This window comes from Moschus berezovskii, chromosome 25 (genome assembly GCF_049115385.1).
Source record: "Moschus berezovskii isolate FMDL1 chromosome 25, NW_MosBer_1.0, whole genome shotgun sequence".
Lineage (NCBI taxonomy): Eukaryota > Metazoa > Chordata > Mammalia > Artiodactyla > Moschidae > Moschus > Moschus berezovskii.
Genome location: NC_142484.1, coordinates 19,857,131 through 19,875,968, shown reverse-complemented (window position 1 = coordinate 19,875,968; position 18,838 = coordinate 19,857,131). Strand labels below are relative to the sequence as shown.

Here is an 18,838-nt window from a genome sequence, read left to right as displayed (position 1 = left end):
GTGAAGGACAGGGGTCTTTCCACTGTCCTACGGCCACTGAGAGGCCGAGAGTACCACAGCCAACATCTCTGGGTCCAGCGATGCCCTGCCTGGCATCAGCTCTGACAGCCCCTGTCCTAGCTGAGTCCCAAGGAACTTAATACCCAACATCAGAGCTCATCTCACTGGGGTGAGAATCTCACCCTCCCCCCAACCCTGCCATCAGATAATGGAAAACTCTGACCTTATGTCAGGTTGTCACTCAGAGTTGGCTATAGCAGCAGGACATGCTGAGAACAAGAAGGGGAAGAGAGAGAGCTGGGATTCAGAGAGGCCAGCCCAGCAAGCTGGTGCCCATTCCATCTCCAGGGCCCTGACTTTGCAGGCCAGATCTAGCCAGGAGCTTGAATGTCGGTGCACTGACTATATGCACCATTCACACATGCGCGCGTGTATGTATAAATTGTATAAAGCATATATACAAAATGAATGTACAGCTTGATGAACTGTAACTCCTACCCAAGGCAAGAAATAGGACATTACAAGCACCCAAGAAGCCCCCCCAGACGCTAGTGTAAGTTTTTTGTTTATAGTCACAATAATCTTTACAAGAAAGGAGGTGTTATTATCCCCGCTTTTCTGTGAAGAAACGAACACTAAGAGAGGCTCAGAAAGGTCCTAAAATTTTTCAGTTCATCGATCAAACCTGAACTCTGGAGTGTGTTTGACTCCAGGGCTCCTGCCAACACTCCACCAGCGTCTCCCCCCGAAACATGAGGAAACCACGAGAGGGCACCAAGGACGTGAACATCCTGATCCCCGAGGTCTGGAGGGCTGCATGCGGGGGTCCCACACTGGACAGGTGGCTGGACCTGGCGAAGCTGGGGCCTTTGCCACATCCATGCTCAGACTCTCTGATTTCATATTACTGAAATCAAGTTCCGGGGAGTGCAGGTCCTCCCCTGGCCCGGTTTCGCCCTCCCCAACTCTGCATTATGGATGGAGTGAATCATCTGGTAAATAATTCACCTGTAATCGGGATGGTGAGGGTAACGGGAGATCCGGGGTGGATGTGTCAGGAGGGCCCCGGTTGGCAACCTGAGCCAGACTGCCCCCCAACCTTCCAGGGCTGGGCTTTGCCCTGGAGAGAAGGAGCCTGAGAGGCGGGCAGGAACCTCGGTGGGGCAGCCACGCAGGGAGATGGGGCCATGGTGGGTCAGGGGGCCCTGCTCAGCCCACTTGGCCTCCTGCTGCTGGCACCCCTCTGCCTTCTTCATCCAGGGACCTCGGGTGAGTGATGCTCAGTCCGTCCTCCACAGGAGCCCACCCCTACTCACATCCCATTCTTTCTTCCCCTTTCTTCCTCCGGATCCTCTTCTTGCCCTTGTGCAGCCGTTCATTGAAGTCCATTAACTCCATCCACCTGCCAGACATCAGCCAGTGTGCACTGAGTGGCCTCTCGTGCCAGGTCGGGGAGGCAGGGCCGGAGCACAGAGAGTGCTCTGCTCTTCTGAACTTTGAAAAACCATAACAGCTTGTGCTAAGAGCCATTGTTGGGGTGTAAACTTAGTGTGACACCATCAGACCTAGGTTTCAGGACGTTCCCTCCAAAGCTGACAGTTTTTAGGGAGCTGGAGGCAGTGGGGAGACCTTTGCAGTAGTCCAGGTGGGAGATGCTCATAGCGTCCAAAGTAAGGTCCACGGGGTTGGAAAGAACCAATTTCTGGATTAAATGCCTTTCTCCTTGACCAGCTGAACATCAGAATCTTGACTCTGATTCCATCCCTCCAACTCCATGCCTGTCTCCTCCTCCTTCTCTCTCCAGGGAAGCTGACAGCAGTGGGGAGAATCTGAGGTCAGGGATTAGGCAGGGCTCCAACCCCAGCTCCTCCATGTACTGTGTGGTTTTAGATGAAGTGATTTCATGTTTCCGAGTCTGGGGAGGGTATGTCGTGGTCATTATGGTAAAGATCAGTAGGTGATCAGCAGGGGAGGACTTCAGGGCAGGCACAGTACAGGGGGCACTCAGTCAGCAGAAGCTTGTGTGCGGGAGCCCTGGGGCTTGGTCGTCCTCCAAGGCACTTATCTTTCCTAAGTTTGCTGAGGCTCCCTGCAGCATGCTGACCACAAGTGACAGAGGAACAGGGTGCCCAGGCAGGCATGAGGTTGCCTGCTGGATCTGGCTTCCCCATTGCTGCTGTCCACTGCCTGGTGGACCGGAAGCTCCATGAGGGCAAAGATGGAAGGCTCATTGGTCACGGTAGCCCGTGCCTGGCCCGGTGCAGGCGCTCCAGATTAATAGCTGATGAACGAATGGGTGCTGGGTGGGCTGACGGCAGGCTGGGGTCATCTTCCCTTTGCTGCCGTGGGTCTGGAATCCCCTGGAGTCCTTACACAGGTATCTCCAGAGCCTGAGTCACCAGTGGTCACATACACCTCCTAAGCCTCGGGGGTCGTTGTCTGGCTGGTCATCAGACTGACTTCTGGATGGTTGTTAATATACAGATTCCTGGGCCCTGACACCCCTCTCCCCACTCAGGGATTCTGACTCAGTCTTCCGAGATGAGGCCCAGGAATCTACATTTTTATCAAGCTTTCCGAAAGGCCTAATGGGAACCTCTGCTCCAATCCATTCCCTGATTTCAAGAAATCTCCTAACCCCACCTACACTTGTACAGCATAGCCAGACAGGAAGCTCTGTGGGCCCCTCAGAAGCCGTTTCTTGTCCACCAAGTCCAGAAGCGCTTATACTGCCTTATCAAACCCAGACCATGGATAACAGAGATTCTGGGCGAGGAACAGGAGCAGGAGACCTCAGACCGGCCCGGACAGTCTGCGTTGCCTCTCTGTCTCCAGGGCAGCCCCATCCGACCCGAGGAGGCCCCAAGGAGACCTCCTCCATCCAGGGAGTGCGAGGTGGCTCAGTGGAGCTGGCCTGTGGTGCCCAGTCTGCCCCCCTGGTGGTCTTCTGGAGCTTCACTCCCCTGGGATCGCTGATTCCCCAGCCCGTGGCCGTCGCCAGTGGAGGGGAGTTCAAGGTGGAGGCCAGCGCCTCAGCTCTGGGGACCGTGAGTCTGCGAAACAGCAGCCTGGTGCTGTGGGAGCTGCAGGAGGGGGCCCGCGGCCACTTCCTGTGCCAGGCCCTGCATGCGGCCAGCGGCCAGCTCCACACCACCTACTCCTCCCTCGCTTTGGCCGTGCTGGGTGAGGGGCCTGGCCGGGCACCCGGGGGGCTTGAGCTGCTGTGCGTGCTGCTTGGAGTCTATTGCATGTGCTGCCCATTGTGTTCTGCTGGGCTCGGTTCTATGGGGCTCCCTCCTGGGAGCAGGGACACCTGGGATCATGGGAAGGGCCTGCCAGCAAGTGCTGGGCCACTGGGCATGGCCTGGGTCTGCTATAACAAACACAGGGCCTCTCCTTCCTCTGGCCAGTGCCCATATCGAAGCCTCAGGTGCAGCTGAGTGACTCGTCCCCAGTGGAGGGGGCTTCCTTGGTGGCCACGTGTATAGTGCGGGAGGGCACGGAGCCCATGACCTTTGCCTGGCAGCATCAGGCACCCCGAGGCCCTGCAGAGGCTCTCATGGGGGTCACAAAGAGTCTGATCCAGCTGGAGCCCGTCAACCGGACACACCTGGGCTGGTACACGTGTACTGCCCACAACGCCGTCAACCAGCTGAGCAGTGACGGAGCCTTCCTGGACGTCATCTGTGAGTGTCAATGGCCGAGGGGAAGGGGTCAGGGCTGGCACCCACCTACCCACCTGGGCTTGGCCTCCTGACACATCTCGGGACCCCCAGGAGTACCCTAGCCCTCCAAGAGGCTCCTGTAGGTGGGAGTCAAGGCATTGTACCCACTGGTGTCAGGGATGGCTCTAGTACAAGGCATTTTCACCTTTTCAAGTTCGAGGGACCCTCTTCCCAGGAAAATGTGCATACATTCATAGTCAGTTTACCCTAATTTCAGGGGTGGCTCAGAAATTCTGCTTTTGACCAACTGAACCCTGAAGAAATAGGGAGGGAGTTTCAGTGAAAACAGAGGGTGGCAATTTGCTCCTACGTCTGAGGCTGAGAGGCTGCAATTAGAAATCAGAAACTTGTCTTGAAAGCACACATAGCAAACAAAGGTTTAGAAAGATCTCCAAAACAAGTGAGGAGAGAAGCAGCCATCTGTACAAAAGTGGACCGCAGACAAAAACAGTTATTTCAGGAAAGAGAACACATGTAGCAAGTTAACTTCTAAAAATTTTTTTCAGAAGATTTTTTAAATTTAAAAATGAAATCAGTGGTTTGTGTGAAAGATGAAGACTAGGGTAGTCTAGCGCTATACTGTCCAATAGGGTAGCCACTGTGTGACTTTGATCTCTTGGGATATGGCTGAACCTGAGATGTGCTCTGACTGTAAAATGCACACTGGACTTTGAAGATTTAATCTAAAAATAAGTATGTATATCTGTGCATATATATGGGCTTCCCCAGTGGCTCAGACAGTAAAAAAAATCTGCCTGCAATGCAGGAGACCTGGGTTTGATCCCTGGCTCAGGAAGATGCCCTGGAGAAGGGAATGGCAACCCACTCCAGTATTCCTGCCTGAGAAATCCCATGCAAAAGAGTTGCAAAGGCTGCAAGAGTCAGACATGACTGAGTGACTAACATACACACACATCCATATATATACTTATATATACATATATATTCATCAATACTGTTTAAAAATGATTATTGAATAATTGTACATTATTTATTGATTAAAAAAAAAAATTTTGGCCATGCCACATGACATGCAGGATCTTAGTTCCCCAACTGGGATCAAACCCATGCCCCCTGCAGTGGATGCACAAAGTCTTAACCACTGGGACGGCCAGGGAAGTCCCAATACTTTTTATGTTGATTGTGCATTGAAACTATAATATTCTGCGTGTATGTGGTTCAACAAAATATTATCAAAATTGGTGTTTTTTCCACTTGGTTGGGTTTGGTTATTTTTCTTTTCTAAGATTTGGAAAATTGAGCACATGTGTGGCTCACACATACCTATTGGACAGTGCTGGTCTAGCACGTTTATGGAGCTAGGACTCCGCCTAAGGATGGCCACTAATGATGGTGGCCTGTGGAAGTTGTCAGCAGAGGAGCATGGGGGAGACGGGTGAGAAGCTCTTGGGAAAGAATTAGGAGCAGAATGAAACAGGCAGAGAATTCAGTCGTTTCTGGGGATCAGGGAGAGAGAGGACCCAGAGGCAGGGGGAGTGAGGAGGGCTGGCTGCTGGGGTTATGCTCAGGGCATCTTCTCGGCCTGCTTTCATCCCTTTCCAGTCTAAAAAGGTCAACTGCCCCAGTTCCAAGAAACCCCTCAATCCCAGGCGGATGGGAAGGACTGGGCGCCCTGCCTCTTTTCTTGTCCATCCTCCCACCCCAGTTCAACCACCAGTCCCTCAGGGAAGCCACACAACAGTCATAGCCACCCTCATGAGCTCCCCCCGCCCGGGGTGCTAACCTCCACCAACCTGGTCACCTGCACTGGCCTGTGGCGAGGGCCCCTGCTCCTTGAGTTCCTGGGGGCCTAGCACAGTAGTCGACACAGCTGGTACATCATAGATCCCCACTGGGTAGGGAGTGAATTCAGCGACGACTAAAAGAGTGACTGAAGGAATGAAGGCTGGGCGGTCTGAAAAGCCTTCCTTGCCCTCCAGACGGTCCAGACAATCCCGTGATCACCGTGGAGCCACTGGGCTTCACTGAGGACGGGTTTGGGGCCAGTGAGAAGGAAGAGGTGACCCTGAGCTGCCTGGCTGCATCCAACCCCCCCAGCCTCTACGTGTGGCTCCATGACCACACTCAGGTGCATGCCGGGCCCACCTACGTCATTGCCAGTGCCGGCCGTGCCCACACAGGCCTGTACACCTGCCTGGCCCGCAACAGCCGCCTGGACACCCACACGCAGACCAGCGTCCGGCTCACCATCTACTGTGAGTGTGTGGGGAGGGGCCCCTTGCAACAGGAGCCCCCCGGACCTGTGCTCTGGCAGAGTCCAGGGGCCCTGGTGTGGATGTGGATTGGGAGGGAGGACTCGGGAAACCAGATGGAGTCGCTAGGAGGTCAGAGCGGGTCTATAAAAGCCCTCCAAAGTGGGAAGGGGCGGGAAGAGGGGGTGACCATATGTAGACCCCTCCCCAGGGAATTGTTCTTTCACCCTGGGGACTGAACTGAGGGACAGAGAAGGGTAAAGACAGCGGGGCAAAGCAGAGAAAGGGAGACTTTCCAGGTGGGGGCCTAGGGGGTCTCTGGGATTCCTCAAGGACTCTGAATACCCACCCCTCTCCCAGCCTCTGCCCTTGGCCTGAGAACTCTGCTTTTCCCTTATCAGCCCCTCAGACAGATCACTCTTTCCCGGCTCACCAACTCCTCCCTACTTCCTCCACCCTTGACACCTCAGGCCTCCAGGCTCTCAGGTCGGTGGGGGGTGGCGGGGGGCTGCGGTGCACTGCTCCAGCCCTGCCCTCACACGCTTCTCCACCCAGATCCCCCCAAGGCACAGCCCTCCTGTGCTGTTCTCCCTGCCCCTGGGGCACTGACTTTGGTCTGCACCTGGCCCGGGGGGCTTCCAGCTGCCCAGCTGCAGTGGGCTGGACCCCAGGGAGCTGGCCCCACTGCGCTCAGCAATGTCACCTGGAGTTATGCAGCCACCCAGCTTCCCAACAGCAGCGCCTTCACTTGCACCGGCAGGCACCCAGCTCTGGCTCTGCCCATGCTCTGCAGGATCACGCTGTGTGAGTGGACATGGTAGATGGCAGGGCATGCCAGTCCAGGCAGAGGAAAGGGCAGGGGGCCAGGGGCCAGACCACTGGGGCCATGGGATCGAAGAAGGGGCTGCAGACCACAATCTCCCAGACCTGCTGCTTAATGGGGAGGTGGCAGCATGGCTCAGTCCCCACCTCCAGCTTTTCTCTCCTCTCCACCTACACGGTGGCTTAAGTCTGGCTTAGAGCCCCGTGACACCCTCATTACCTCCCTCAGGGAGGATCTTATTTTTACTGGTCTATTCTTGCATGCTTGCCTTATCCATAGTGTCTTAAAGAGTTGGACACAACTTAGTGACTGAACAGCGAACAGCAATTATTGCATGTTGGCTTTGAGACTTGCCTTTAGTTTTCTTTCTACCTTGGAAACTCCTACCCATCTACCAAGGCCAAGTTCATATGTCATCCTGTCTTCAGTCCTCCTCCCTGAAGGCCCAGAGACTTTGTCTTTCTACCTAGGCTCTAGCACACATCAGATTATATTGCACTGTGTTCCCACTATTTCCCAGGCACACAGTCAGCCCTCAGTAAACGTCGAATGGGTGAATGAGTGATGAGTGGCTGTGTGCACAGAGGCATGAGTGAGTGAAGCAAATAATGAAGAGGGAGGGGACGGGTGGGCCTGCCAGCCCTTTCTCCTCCTGTAGCGCCGGGCTGAGCCATGGTTCCCTCCCCAGGGGAACCGCTCTGGAGCCCCACTTGCTGGACCATGGCCACAACCAGAGACCAGTTCATCATGCTGAGCTGTGAGTGGCTCGGAGGTGAGCCCCCTGCCGTGCTGAGCTGGCTTGATGAGCAGGAGCAGCCTCTGGGCAGCAGCAGCTCCTCCCCGGCCGTCTACCTCCTGCAGGCCCAGGAAGACCTGGCTGGCAGAGAGTTCACGTGCCGGGGCACTCACCCACTCAGGGCCCCTGACCCCCTCTGCCGGCTCCGGCTAGGTGAGTCAGAGCTCGAGGCTTGGTTGTGGGGCGGGATGGGAGGAGCGGCTCTCTGGAATCAGGGTGAGGGGCTCTGGGGGTCGGCGGCTGAGGAGAAATGCAAAGTGAGTCAAGACCCAGTGTCACCTCCCCTCCCAGGGACTCAAGTTTTTTGATGCATAAAATCAGGGGGTTTGGTCTAGGTCCGTGTTGTCCAATGAAAATATAATGTGAGCCATAGATAGAATTTAACATTTTCTAGTAACCATGTTTTAAAAAAGCAAAAAGAAACAGTGAAACATTTTATTTAGCTTGATATACCCAACACACTGGGCTTCCCTGGTGGCTCAGACGGTTAAGAATCTGCCTGCAATGCAGGAGACCTGGGTTTGATGCCTGGGTCAGGAAGATCACCTGGAGAAGGGAATGGCAATCCACTCCAGTGTTCTTGCCTAGAGAATTCTATGGACAGGGGAGCCTGGCGGGCTACAGTCCATCGGGTCACAAAGAGTTGGCACGACTGAGTGACTAACACAACACACATATACTAATTTCAACATGTATTAATAAAATTATTAGTGATATTTACATTCTTTTTTCTTTGCATACTGCCTTTAAAATCTAATGTGTGTGTTTCCAGGGGAAGAACACCTCAGTGTGGACTGGCCACATTTCAAGTGCTAAGTTGTCACATGTGGCCGGGCAGTCGGGGAGGGGGGCTGTTATCGGACGGCAAGGTCTAGACTCGGAGGGATTCTGTTGCCCTCAGTTTCATCAATTTGCACAAGGTGCCTAATTGTATTCCTGGTTTGCATTAATCAATCAGGCACCAGAAGTCCTCCTCTGCTTCTCCCACTCCCTCTGTTTGTTTTTGGTCTGATTTCTTTCTCTGTCTTCATCTGGCCATGCCAGTCCTACTTATCGCCAGCTCATGAACAAAGAATTAACACTGAAGTAAAAATTTGAGAAAAGTAAGCCGCAGAGCTGTCACCGAGAACGGTTCTCACAAAATGCTTCACGTCTTGGTCTGCAAAGGCCGAGTGACGAGCATGGTTTTCAGGGAGGTCCACCACTCAGCATATTTCTTTCCCTTATTACTCAGCCTCAGGACTGGAAATTCCATCATAGGAGATTCAAGAACACCTGAAACCCTGTGTCTTTAGGAGTTAGTCCATAAAAACAGCACCTGCTGTGAGCCTGGTCCTGTGTCCGGGGTGGAGGTGTTGTGGGCCTTTGCGGGGTGGGGATAGGAGGCCCTGGACCAGGTGCTGGGAGGAGGTGGTTAATGCAGAGGTAAGTAGGGCGGGGGCCCACCTGTAGGAGCTGCTCTGGGGTTGGGAGGGAGAGAAGCATCATGAAATACAACTGTTGTCAGTAAAACTTGGAGCAGGTGGTGCTGGGAATTCGGCATAGAATGGGAGCCTGAAAGAGAGGGCAGACCAGGCCAAGGCAGGCTTCACTTCAACGCTACAGCCCTCCCATCTCCTTTCTCCCCTCCCCACTCCCTCCGCCACTGGCCAGCACCTCCCCTCTGAGCATCCCCATCAGCACAGGGGGCACCTTCTCACCTTATCCTCTCTGTCCCTGCAGAAACCCCTCAACTGGCAGTGGCTGAGCCCCGGGTGTCAGTGCTGGAGGGGGAAGAGGCCTGGCTGGGATGTGCCCTCCTGAGGGGCATGCCACCTGCCCAGCTCCTCTGGCTGGGACCTCAGCGACAGCAGGTGGGGCTGGGCACTTTGGGATTCACACTGCACCCTGAGGGGGCCCAGCTGCGCCTGCGTGTCCAAGGTGCTGACCCAGCCCGCCACGGGGGCACCTACCAGTGCGTGGCCCGAAATGCCTTGGGCAACAGCAGTCGGAGCGTCCTGCTGGAGGTCCTGAGTGAGTGAGGGGTTGTGGGCACGTGTGCATGCAGAGGGAATGGGGAGCCTCCAGCCACTATTCTTTAGGTGGAAAGGCACATGGATCCCCTGCTTCAAATCTTGGATGTGTTATCTTTCTCAGGCACAGATGGACCCTCAAAAAACACAAACCCCACGTAAACGTGAATTGGATACCCTTGAGTTCAGGCAAACAGAACTCCACATAGTCAGAATAACCTCCTTTTCCTCGATTTATAAGGGGCTTCCCTGGTGGCTCAACAGTAAAGAATCTGCCTGCAAAGCAGGAGACCCGGGTTTGATCTCTGGGTTGGGGAGATTCCCTTGGAGAAGGTAATGGCAACCCACTCCAGTATTCTTGCCTGGAGAACCCCATGGAGAGACCATGGAGCCACAGAGGCTGACACAACTGAGTGATCAACACACACCTCCATTTATAGAGGAGGAAACTGAGGCCAGTGTGTAAGTCTAAGGTAACACAGATCAAAACTACACAGAAGTGCTCGAGGCTACAACCCCCATCTCATCCCCACACCACCAGCTGTATCTCAACAAAATTCTAATAAGCCCTCGAGCACACACATGCATGCACACACACGCCTGTATGTGTCCCTGCCTTCACTCCAGGATACCCAGCTCCCCCCAACGTCACCATCAGCCGCCTGACCTACAGGCGACGCCGGAGCGAGGTGCAGCTGCAATGGGCCGTCCGAGGCCCCGGCAATCTGACGGGCTTCCTGGTGCAGCGAAGGGCCAGCGTCCCACGCTTTGGGTCAGGGGCTTGGGAGACCGTGGCTAGTGACATCGAGCCGGAGAGCAGGGGCCGGCGGCTGGGGGGCTTGGACCCGGGGGTCCTCTATGCCTTCCGCGTCCTGGCTCTGAATCATCGCACGGCTGGACATCCCTCTGAGGTGAAGACACCAGGTGCTGGGGCTTGCGCCACGGAGACTTCGCTTTTCTCCACTGAGCCCAACGCGGGTCATTTTCTTCTCCACAGGGCATGCATTGCTTTGTTCCTTCCTCCTGAGCCCCTCCACCCCCAGCCTCTGTCCTCTCCTCCGCCCTCCCCTCTCAAGTAACCCCACTGCTGTCTTTCTGTCCCTCCCAGAGTCTCTGGAGGCCTGGGCCTGGGGGGCGTGGAAACCATAGTCCAGCTCAGAGCAGAAGAAACAGTGACGGGGAGTTGTAGTTGCCGGTGGTTGAGTTAGGGTGAGGGCCCAGCTCTGTCCCTCAGACTCACCTCCTGGGGCACAGGTGGGCTCTCGGCTTCCTGCTGTTCATTCTCCATCCTGGGTATTCCATCCCTCCTGCCCCAGACTGCCAAGATAACCAGACTACGGCCTGCTCTGCCCAATAGAGGGGGCTTGGCTGGGGACTCAACCCCCCAGGAGCCCAGGCAGGCTGAGGACCCTCTCCTGGGGAGAGACCTGGTCTCCCGATTCTCTAGGTCAAGGCTTGCTCTTGATCACATCCTCCAACCCCCAGGTGGAGGGCCAACCGGAGGAGCAGTTGATGTATGATGCTCTAGGGCCACTGTCGCCAAGTTCAGCAGTGGCTCTAAACCTACCCTGTACACCCTCTCCTAGTGGACCCTCCCTTCAGTGCCTATGCGGCAGTGCTGGGTGCGGCAGGCACGGGAATGGTGGTGGCGACAGTGGCCTCCCTGCTGGTGTTCCAGTATGCTGCCCGGCACCCGGACACCTTCCCCTGTGAGTGGGAAGCTCAAAGACCCCAAGAGGCAGCCCCGTATTAGATAGGCTTCCCTGGTGGCTCAGACGGTCAAGAACCCACTTGCCAGTGCAGGAGACGCTAGAAACTCGGGTTTGATCCCTGGGTGGGGAAGATCCCCTGGAGGAGGAAATGGCAACCCACTCCAGTATTCTTGCCTGGAGAATCCTATGGACAGAGGAGCCTGGTGGGCTATGGTCCACAGGGCTGCAAAGAGTTGGACACGACTGAGCAACTTAGCACAAAGAACGTAGACTCCCCTGGGCAAAGAATCTAGGCTCTTCCCTAGTTGTGACCTCTTCCCAAAGCTAGAAGTCCATCAGGGCTCCAACCTTGAACCTTGGGCATCTAGGGCCCTTCCAGGTTCCTGAGCCTGGGGAGAGGAGGGTTATTCTCCCGGGACCTAGGCTGGTTGCTAAAGAAATGCACCTCTTCCTTTTTTTCCTTCAGGCCTTGGGCACTTGCTCATTCCCAGGTGGGTGTGGAAGCCCAATCATTCTGGAGGTCAGGATTTTCTTCTAACTGGACAGGAAGGCTGGGAAAGTATAACTTTACTCTCCTACTTCACCCTCAGGCAGCAAAGTCACCAATATCAGGGCTCAAGGGGTGGCCCCGAGGCAATGCCAGGTAAGCCCAATTTTAACCCCAAACTTGGGAGAATAGTCATGAGTCACCCATGATGCTCAGTCTCCCTGACCTCTGGGAACAACCTGGGACGCCCCCAGGCATCTCTCTTTCCTTTACTTGTGTCCATTCTCTGTAGGCACTGAACCATCCCCCACCACCCCGGGTTCAGATCCTGCACAAGAATCCACGGAGCCCCCAGTAAATGTCACCATCACAGTGACGGCCACACCTTGAGGCTCCAAGGGGAAGGTGCCAACGGGCTTAGGGGAGACGGTGAGGGGATGGGAACATCCCCTCGTCACATTGAATCTTAAAGACAAGGTAGCTGAGATGCTAACTACCCCTTTCCGCTGGTTAAGCAGCTTTTTACAACCAGTGGAAGGCTCAGCTGCAGGGCCTCTAATGACTTGGTTACGAGACCAGTCCTGGCCCAGCTCATGGCAGACGGAGGTGGAAAAACCAGGAAGACACATGACTGCAGAGAAGATCGCTGGCTGTCCGAGGGCAAGTGAGAACCACGGTGTCTGGAGCCATATGACCTAACTTCCTGCCTCCAGCCTGAGTTCGCGCATTGAGCAATCTCTCAATAAATCACACGTGATGCACTCACTGGTGGAGGGTTATTCCACTTGCAGCTCCCACGGGGAGAAGCTGGCCAGCTTCAGTCGGGACCCAGGTTTCCCTACTGGGAGGAAGCTAGGAGTGGGACATGAGATAGGCAGGTGTGTGTGTGTGCCCTTCGTGCAACTGCAGCGAGAAATGTGCTCTTCTCCCATCCAAGTACTAACCAGGCCTGACCCTGCTTAGCTTCCAAGAGCAGATAAAATCCGGCGCCTTCAGGATGGTAGGGCCGTAGAGATGTGATTTTCTGGCTCTTTCCCAATCTCCAGCTCCTTCCCCCTCAAACACAAGCTGCGCCAGGGCTGGTAGCAGAGCCAGGTGCCCAGAGCCCTTGTCTCCCTTTCACCTCTCAGGCAGGCACAGCACAGAGCCTGCCGTGGTTAAAGGGCTCACAGTCACTGGACTCGAGAGTCTGTGCCAACAAGACGGGACAGGGGTTCCTGCAACCAGGCTTGGGGAGCTGGCTGCCAGGGGCCCGGGGCTGGCCAAAGTCACACTCTGTCAGCCGCCGGCATGACTCACTGGCTCCGAGTGTGTGTGTCTGACATCTGGGTGAAACACAAATGCGTGCTTGTTCCACTGCCTGTGCGAGTCGGCAGGCCTGCCTCCATGGGGGATGCAGAGAAGAACAAACAGCGAGCCGGCCAAGGGATGGTCCTGCCAGGAATCAGGAAAGTGGCGCCTGAGAGGAAACGAACGCTGACAGAAACGGAGCTCTCCTAAGTTTCTCACGGACCCAATCTCTACGAGAAGAGGGCTTTTGGGTTCCCTCAGAGCTCTCAGGACTGGGGCTGAGGTTCAAGGAAGGCCTGTTTAAATCTGGGGAACACTGCGTGACAGGGCCCCACCCCATGCAAAAGTCCCTGGTGGCTTTCTGGTTGAAGCAGCCCAGACATTGGGTTTGTTTTCGGCTGTGCTGGATCTTGTTGTTGTTGTTTAGTTGCTAAGTTGTGTCCAACTCTGCGACCCCATAGACTGTAGCCCCCCGGGCTTCTCTGTCCATGGGATTTCCCAAGCAAAAATACTGGAGTGGGTTGCCATTTCCTTCTCCAGGGGCTCTTCCTGACCCAGGGATCAAACCCGTGTCTCCTGCATTGGCAGGCAGGCTTTTTACTCTGAGCCACCAGAAAAGCCACTTGGGAAGTGCCAGACCTTAGTTGTGGCATGCATGATCTAGTTCCCTGACCAGGGATTGAACCTGGGTCCCCAGAGCATGGAGTCTTAACCACTGGACACCAAGGAAGTCCCAACCCAGGCAGTTTTTTTTTAGGGTAGCAAGCAGTAAAGCTAAGCTGCTTCTTAAGACTAAATTTCTGGGGTTCACATGGACATGGCTCTAGGTTAATGGTAAAAATAGACAAGGTCTGAGAAGGGATCCCTCTTTCTCACTCTCCTCTGCCCCCACTTCCGTCCGAAGAAATGCTCAGCCCCCTAAGGGGATGTGTCTGCTTTGACAGAGCTCCTTGCTACAGATATTTTTCCAGCCGCACATAATGTATTTGTCCCAGATCCTTTGCCTTCAGGGCCTGGATCTCTGCAGTCAGATCAGTTCAGTTGCTCAGTCGTGTCCGACTCTTTGCGGCCCCATGAATCGCAGCATGCCAGGCCTCCCTGTCCATCACCAACTCCCAGAGTTCACTCAAACTCATGTCCATCGAGTCAGTGATGCCATCCAGCCATCTCATTCTCTGTCGTCCCCTTCTCCTCCAGCCCCCAATCCCTCCCAGCATCAGGGTCTTTTCCAATGAGTCAGCTCTTCACGTGAGGTGGCCAAAGTATTGGAGTTTCAGCTTTAGCATCAGGCCTTCCAATGAACACCCAGGATTGATCTCCTTTAGAATGGACTGGTTGGATCTCCTTGCAGTCCAAGGGACTCTCAAGAGTCTTCTCCAGCACCACAGTTCAAAAGTATCAATTCTTTGGCGCTCAGTTTCTTCACAGTCCAACTCTCACATCCAGACATGACCACTGGAAAAACCATAGCCTTGACTAGACGGACCTTTGTTGACAAAGTAATGTCTCTGCTTTTTAATATGCTATCTAGGTTGGTCATAACTTTCCTTCCAAGGAGTAAGCGTCTTTTAATTTCATGGCTGCAATCAGCATCCGCAGTGATTTTGCAGCCCAGAAAAATAAAGTCTGACACTGTTTCCACTGTTTCCCCAGGGATTAACTCACTTGACTCTAAGTTGTGCAGAGGAGGTTTTTAAGGAAGGACAGGTTCAAAACTTTTCAAAGACGTACACCCACCCCCACCACAAGCTATAAGCAGCTTCACACAGACAGGAAGCATCAGAGAACTGCATCTTCATGAGCTACTCTACATGAAAGCAGCATTCTCTTTTAATAGAAAATCATATCAACCAAATAAAACCTGTCAAAGCTACATCATTTAAAATATATACAATTTCAAACATAATATTACAACTTTAAGGAAAATAAAACATACTTTTCAATATGATACAAAAACATGCATCAGAAAATCACTGCTTTAAGAGAGAACAACACAGGTGAAATTCAGTTAGAAGGCTGACTTCCTGGCAGTCCTGTAGCTGGAATGAGACTTGCGTCACGATCAGTTTAGTAATCTGTATCCGTCTTCGCAGACTCATTTGACAAAAACAAAACTCAGAAAGAAATGCCTTTTGTTTTCAAAGACCACTTCAAAAGGTTTAAAACATTGCCATTTCACTTACATTCTGTACAGTGCCCATCATCAGAGGATCAGTGCATAACCAAAAGAAGTGAAAAAAACAGGAGCTGGAGAAATGATATAGCAGAAGGGGGAGTTTGATGCTAAAACAAAGACTCAGAGTTCTAAGAGAAAAAGGGGTGTGAAGAGGTCTGATGGATTACAGGATCACTATCACACTGAGAGGTCAAATTTCTGGGGAAGGGGTGGTAGCAAGGGGGGTCACGGGGAGAAAGGAGGGCTCCGGGGAGACCAGGCAATAAGCTCAGAGCTCTGCCCACGGGGCACAGGGACAGCCTCTCTAAAGTGGAGCTAGAGCATGGGAGGAATTCTGCACTGGGGAGGACCGGGGGCTTACAGAACGGGTTCCATCAGTAGAGTGAACCGCAATGGTTTTGGAAAACAGTCTGGAAAAACAGGAGCTCAGATTCCTGCTCCAGATAAGTTCAGATTCAGGCTCTGTGGCTCAGCCGTATGACCTGGGGACTTTATCACCTACTTAGTAGATGTGTCTTAACAGGAAGATTTGAGATAGTACCAAATAAGCAAGCACCAGCAGTCTGGTACATAACAGTTACTCCACAAATATTAGAGCCATCGCCCATGCTGTCCTGTCCTCTGACTTCCTGGCAAATAACATTAGGTAGGTCTGTTTTGGGTAAATGTGCAGAGCATAAAAGTTCAGAACAACTCATAGTTAGAGAGCACTCATAACTCCTAAACATGAAGGCAATTATATATATATATATATATTTATATTTATATATCTCAATATATAAAAGCATTTTTTATAAATAAAATACAATTAAAGGGATAACACTTAAAACAGCGTTACTAATAATATAAATAAAGCAGTCCACAATGAGATTGCCCTACGGTTAAAGTCATTTTTCTCTTCCTAGTGGACAAATCCCATATTCAAACTCAATCTTACAAGCAGTTTATGACCTAAGGCTCACGCTAATACACCTGTGTTTCCTGAATCAAAATGACTGCTTACAAACACTTACTCCCCAGTTTTCTAAAACTCCCTTTGTGGGTGTAGCACTATAACCTGGCTGGCAGACACAGGGTATGTTTCCATATTCCGTGTGCTAGGACTTTGTCCTTTGCTGGCCACAGAAGTAAAGGATGCAGCTAGCTCCCTCTAAAGCTAACTGCATCTAGGCAACAATGAAGAATAAATCCAGTACCCTACAGGTGTGGATGTCTAAAATGGAGAATTTGACTCTGGAGCATCCGTGATACCTGACTATGAAATTGTATCCACTACATTCTACTCCAAGTAATCCTTGCCTAATGAACCAGCTCACATGGCACATTCCACTAACGGTTCTATTTCTAAAATATATAGACACGTGTAAGGGAATCTGGATGCATTTACACAAAGTCGATTAATACAGTATTCTACTCTATTTCACTGCGATTGTTGGTAAACCGTAAAAGTATTTTCAATTATGCTGGAATCGCTTGACTCTCCATAAAGAGAATTGTTTTCTGTGGTTTTTTTTTTCCCCCCAAAGGGATGCACAATCCAAAAAAGAGCAGTGATCCATAAAGCTTGAGTCAAGCTATCAAGTACACTCAAGAGTGCTGTGTTGTTTTGTTTCAGATGTGGAGAAGAAAAGCCTTCCAACAGCAGCTGCAAATGTCCTTGTCACTCAGAGGCAGCAATAACTGTGATGTACGAGCTCTGCCAATCAAAGCTATAGGTGCCTGTTACAATGACGACATTCAGGAAAACGTAAGGAAAATTCAAACCTCCAGATTCTTTGCTGACACTCACATCTTTCAGGTATTGCCCAAGCTGGAACTTAGAAAATACAGATTTTTCGGGGGTGTGGCACCACAATACTTCCTATACTAACGGGAGAGCTTCCGCCAAGATGATCCACCTGGAACCTTCCTTTTCTTCTTAAAATATGGATCTTCCTCTTCTAGTTACCACTCAAAAGTCTTATTTTTCTCTTAGAAACTGTCAAAAAGAGACCCATGGTAACCATGTTATAAATAAATGTGATTTTAAGTGATACTGGATTTGAAGGCATTCTTTTTCTCTCTGGTCCTGGTTCCCTTTCTGCCTTCTGCAATAACCCAACCAAACCTCCTTAACCTCCGCCATTCCACAACACTGTGATTACTGCCTAGATAACTGGATGTAACCTGTGCCCACATGCAGACAGCCTACAGGTCAACTATCGCTTCCATGGAAGGCATTCATCAAATTCACAAGACATCTATTATAAACATCAGGTGTTACAACTGTGGTTGATTTCAAATGTTCTCAGACAGTCTGATAATGCAATAGTGAAAGACAGCTTTCCATCTGAAAACTCCCAATGGCCTGTGCAATTCCCTCTTAGCTGAATCAGTCAACAGGTAGGATCCTTGCAGGAGGGGCTCTTACTGTCACTGAGGCTCTTGGACAACATGGTCTCAGGTGATTGAAACTGTGCCAAACTAGGCTGTTTACTGACGAGGGGGAGGAAGGAAGAGGGAGGGAAACTTTTAAGGTATAAATAACATAAAAGGGCACACATTTTAAGATACATTCATATGACATCACTGCAACAAAAAATAAATAACGGTCTTTCTCTGCATTGAATTAATGTCCTTCACACAGTCACTCCCAGGGTTGTTTCGTGCAGTTACTGGCTTGCAGTGGGAACATGACGGAGCACTGCCGCATCCTCAGGTTTCCTGGGGTTGCTGAAGGACCCCTGGAGGACTGTCGACAGGAGTGCCAGGAGGAGACCATGGTGTCTTTTCAGTACAGTCCTTTGAGACAGGTGGCAAAATAAGAGGATTCCAACTTAAAATGTTGTTCTCAGCTTCTGAAGGCACACAGCTGTCTCCTGAAAAACAAAGGTTTGGAAGCATTATGAAATGAGAAAGGCTGATTTTTATCAAAGCAGTCTAAAAACACTACCTTTAGCAATAAAGAAAGAACCATGAGCAAAATTAGAGGCCAGTTATGTTTATGTTAGAATCTGAGGGAGGCAGAGGTTTCAAATAAAGTTGAGCTCTCGTGGACAGTTACATGATTCACCTGAGGGTTACAGCAAACCCCTTAAAAGCCCCAAAATAACCATGTTCAAGAACCACTACAACTCCAGAATCAACTCAGATGAGAAAAGACGCCTAGGATCACAAAATGCATCCTTCTAGCAAGTCTACTGTTTGGGTACAAACTGAATCAAAGCTTATTTGGATTTATTTTCTAGAATGTAATAGAATGAACAATAGAGATGAAGGACATGTATCACAGAATTTCAGGGACTTCCCTGGCAATCTAGTGATTAAGATTCCCTGTATTGGGAGTATAGGTTCGATCCCTGACTGGGGAACTAAGATCCTACATGCCATGCGGTGCGGCCAAAAAATTTAAAAATGCCAACAAAAGAACATCCCCAAACACCCAAGAATTTCCAAGAATCCTTTACAGAGTCAACTTTTATTGACATACCCAATACCCCCACCCAATAATCTAAGAAATATGAGTTGATCACAGAGAGAATGTTCTGAAAGTATAATCTCTCCTGATACAGTTCTTAGTTAACTGAAGACTACTTAGAAACTTGAGATTTATGATGTCTCGCTG

At 51.7% G+C, this 18,838-nt stretch overlaps 2 protein-coding genes across 3 annotated transcripts in view; one reads left to right on the top strand and one right to left on the bottom strand.

Moving 5' to 3' along the window:
- Positions 1-1,187: 1,187 nt before the first annotated feature.
- Positions 1,188-12,158, top strand: VSIG10L2 (V-set and immunoglobulin domain containing 10 like 2). Its single transcript, XM_055414995.2, has 12 exons — positions 1,188-1,269; positions 2,836-3,183; positions 3,411-3,686; positions 5,666-5,941; positions 6,494-6,742; positions 7,450-7,710; positions 9,280-9,570; positions 10,197-10,493; positions 11,156-11,278; positions 11,748-11,772; positions 11,872-11,924; positions 12,061-12,158. Exons 1-12 carry the CDS (start codon positions 1,188-1,190, stop codon positions 12,156-12,158), a joined length of 2,379 nt encoding a protein of 792 aa, XP_055270970.2.
- A 2,410-nt stretch (positions 12,159-14,568) lies between these two features.
- Positions 14,569-18,838, bottom strand: part of CDON (cell adhesion associated, oncogene regulated) — a 100,143-nt gene continuing 95,873 nt past the window's right edge. For both annotated transcript variants that reach the window (XM_055415914.2, XM_055415916.2), the window contains one exon: positions 14,569-18,092. In XM_055415914.2, coding sequence (XP_055271889.2) covers positions 17,929-18,092 — 164 coding nt within the window. In that variant the 3' untranslated portion in view covers positions 14,569-17,928. The remainder of the gene's footprint in view (positions 18,093-18,838) is intronic.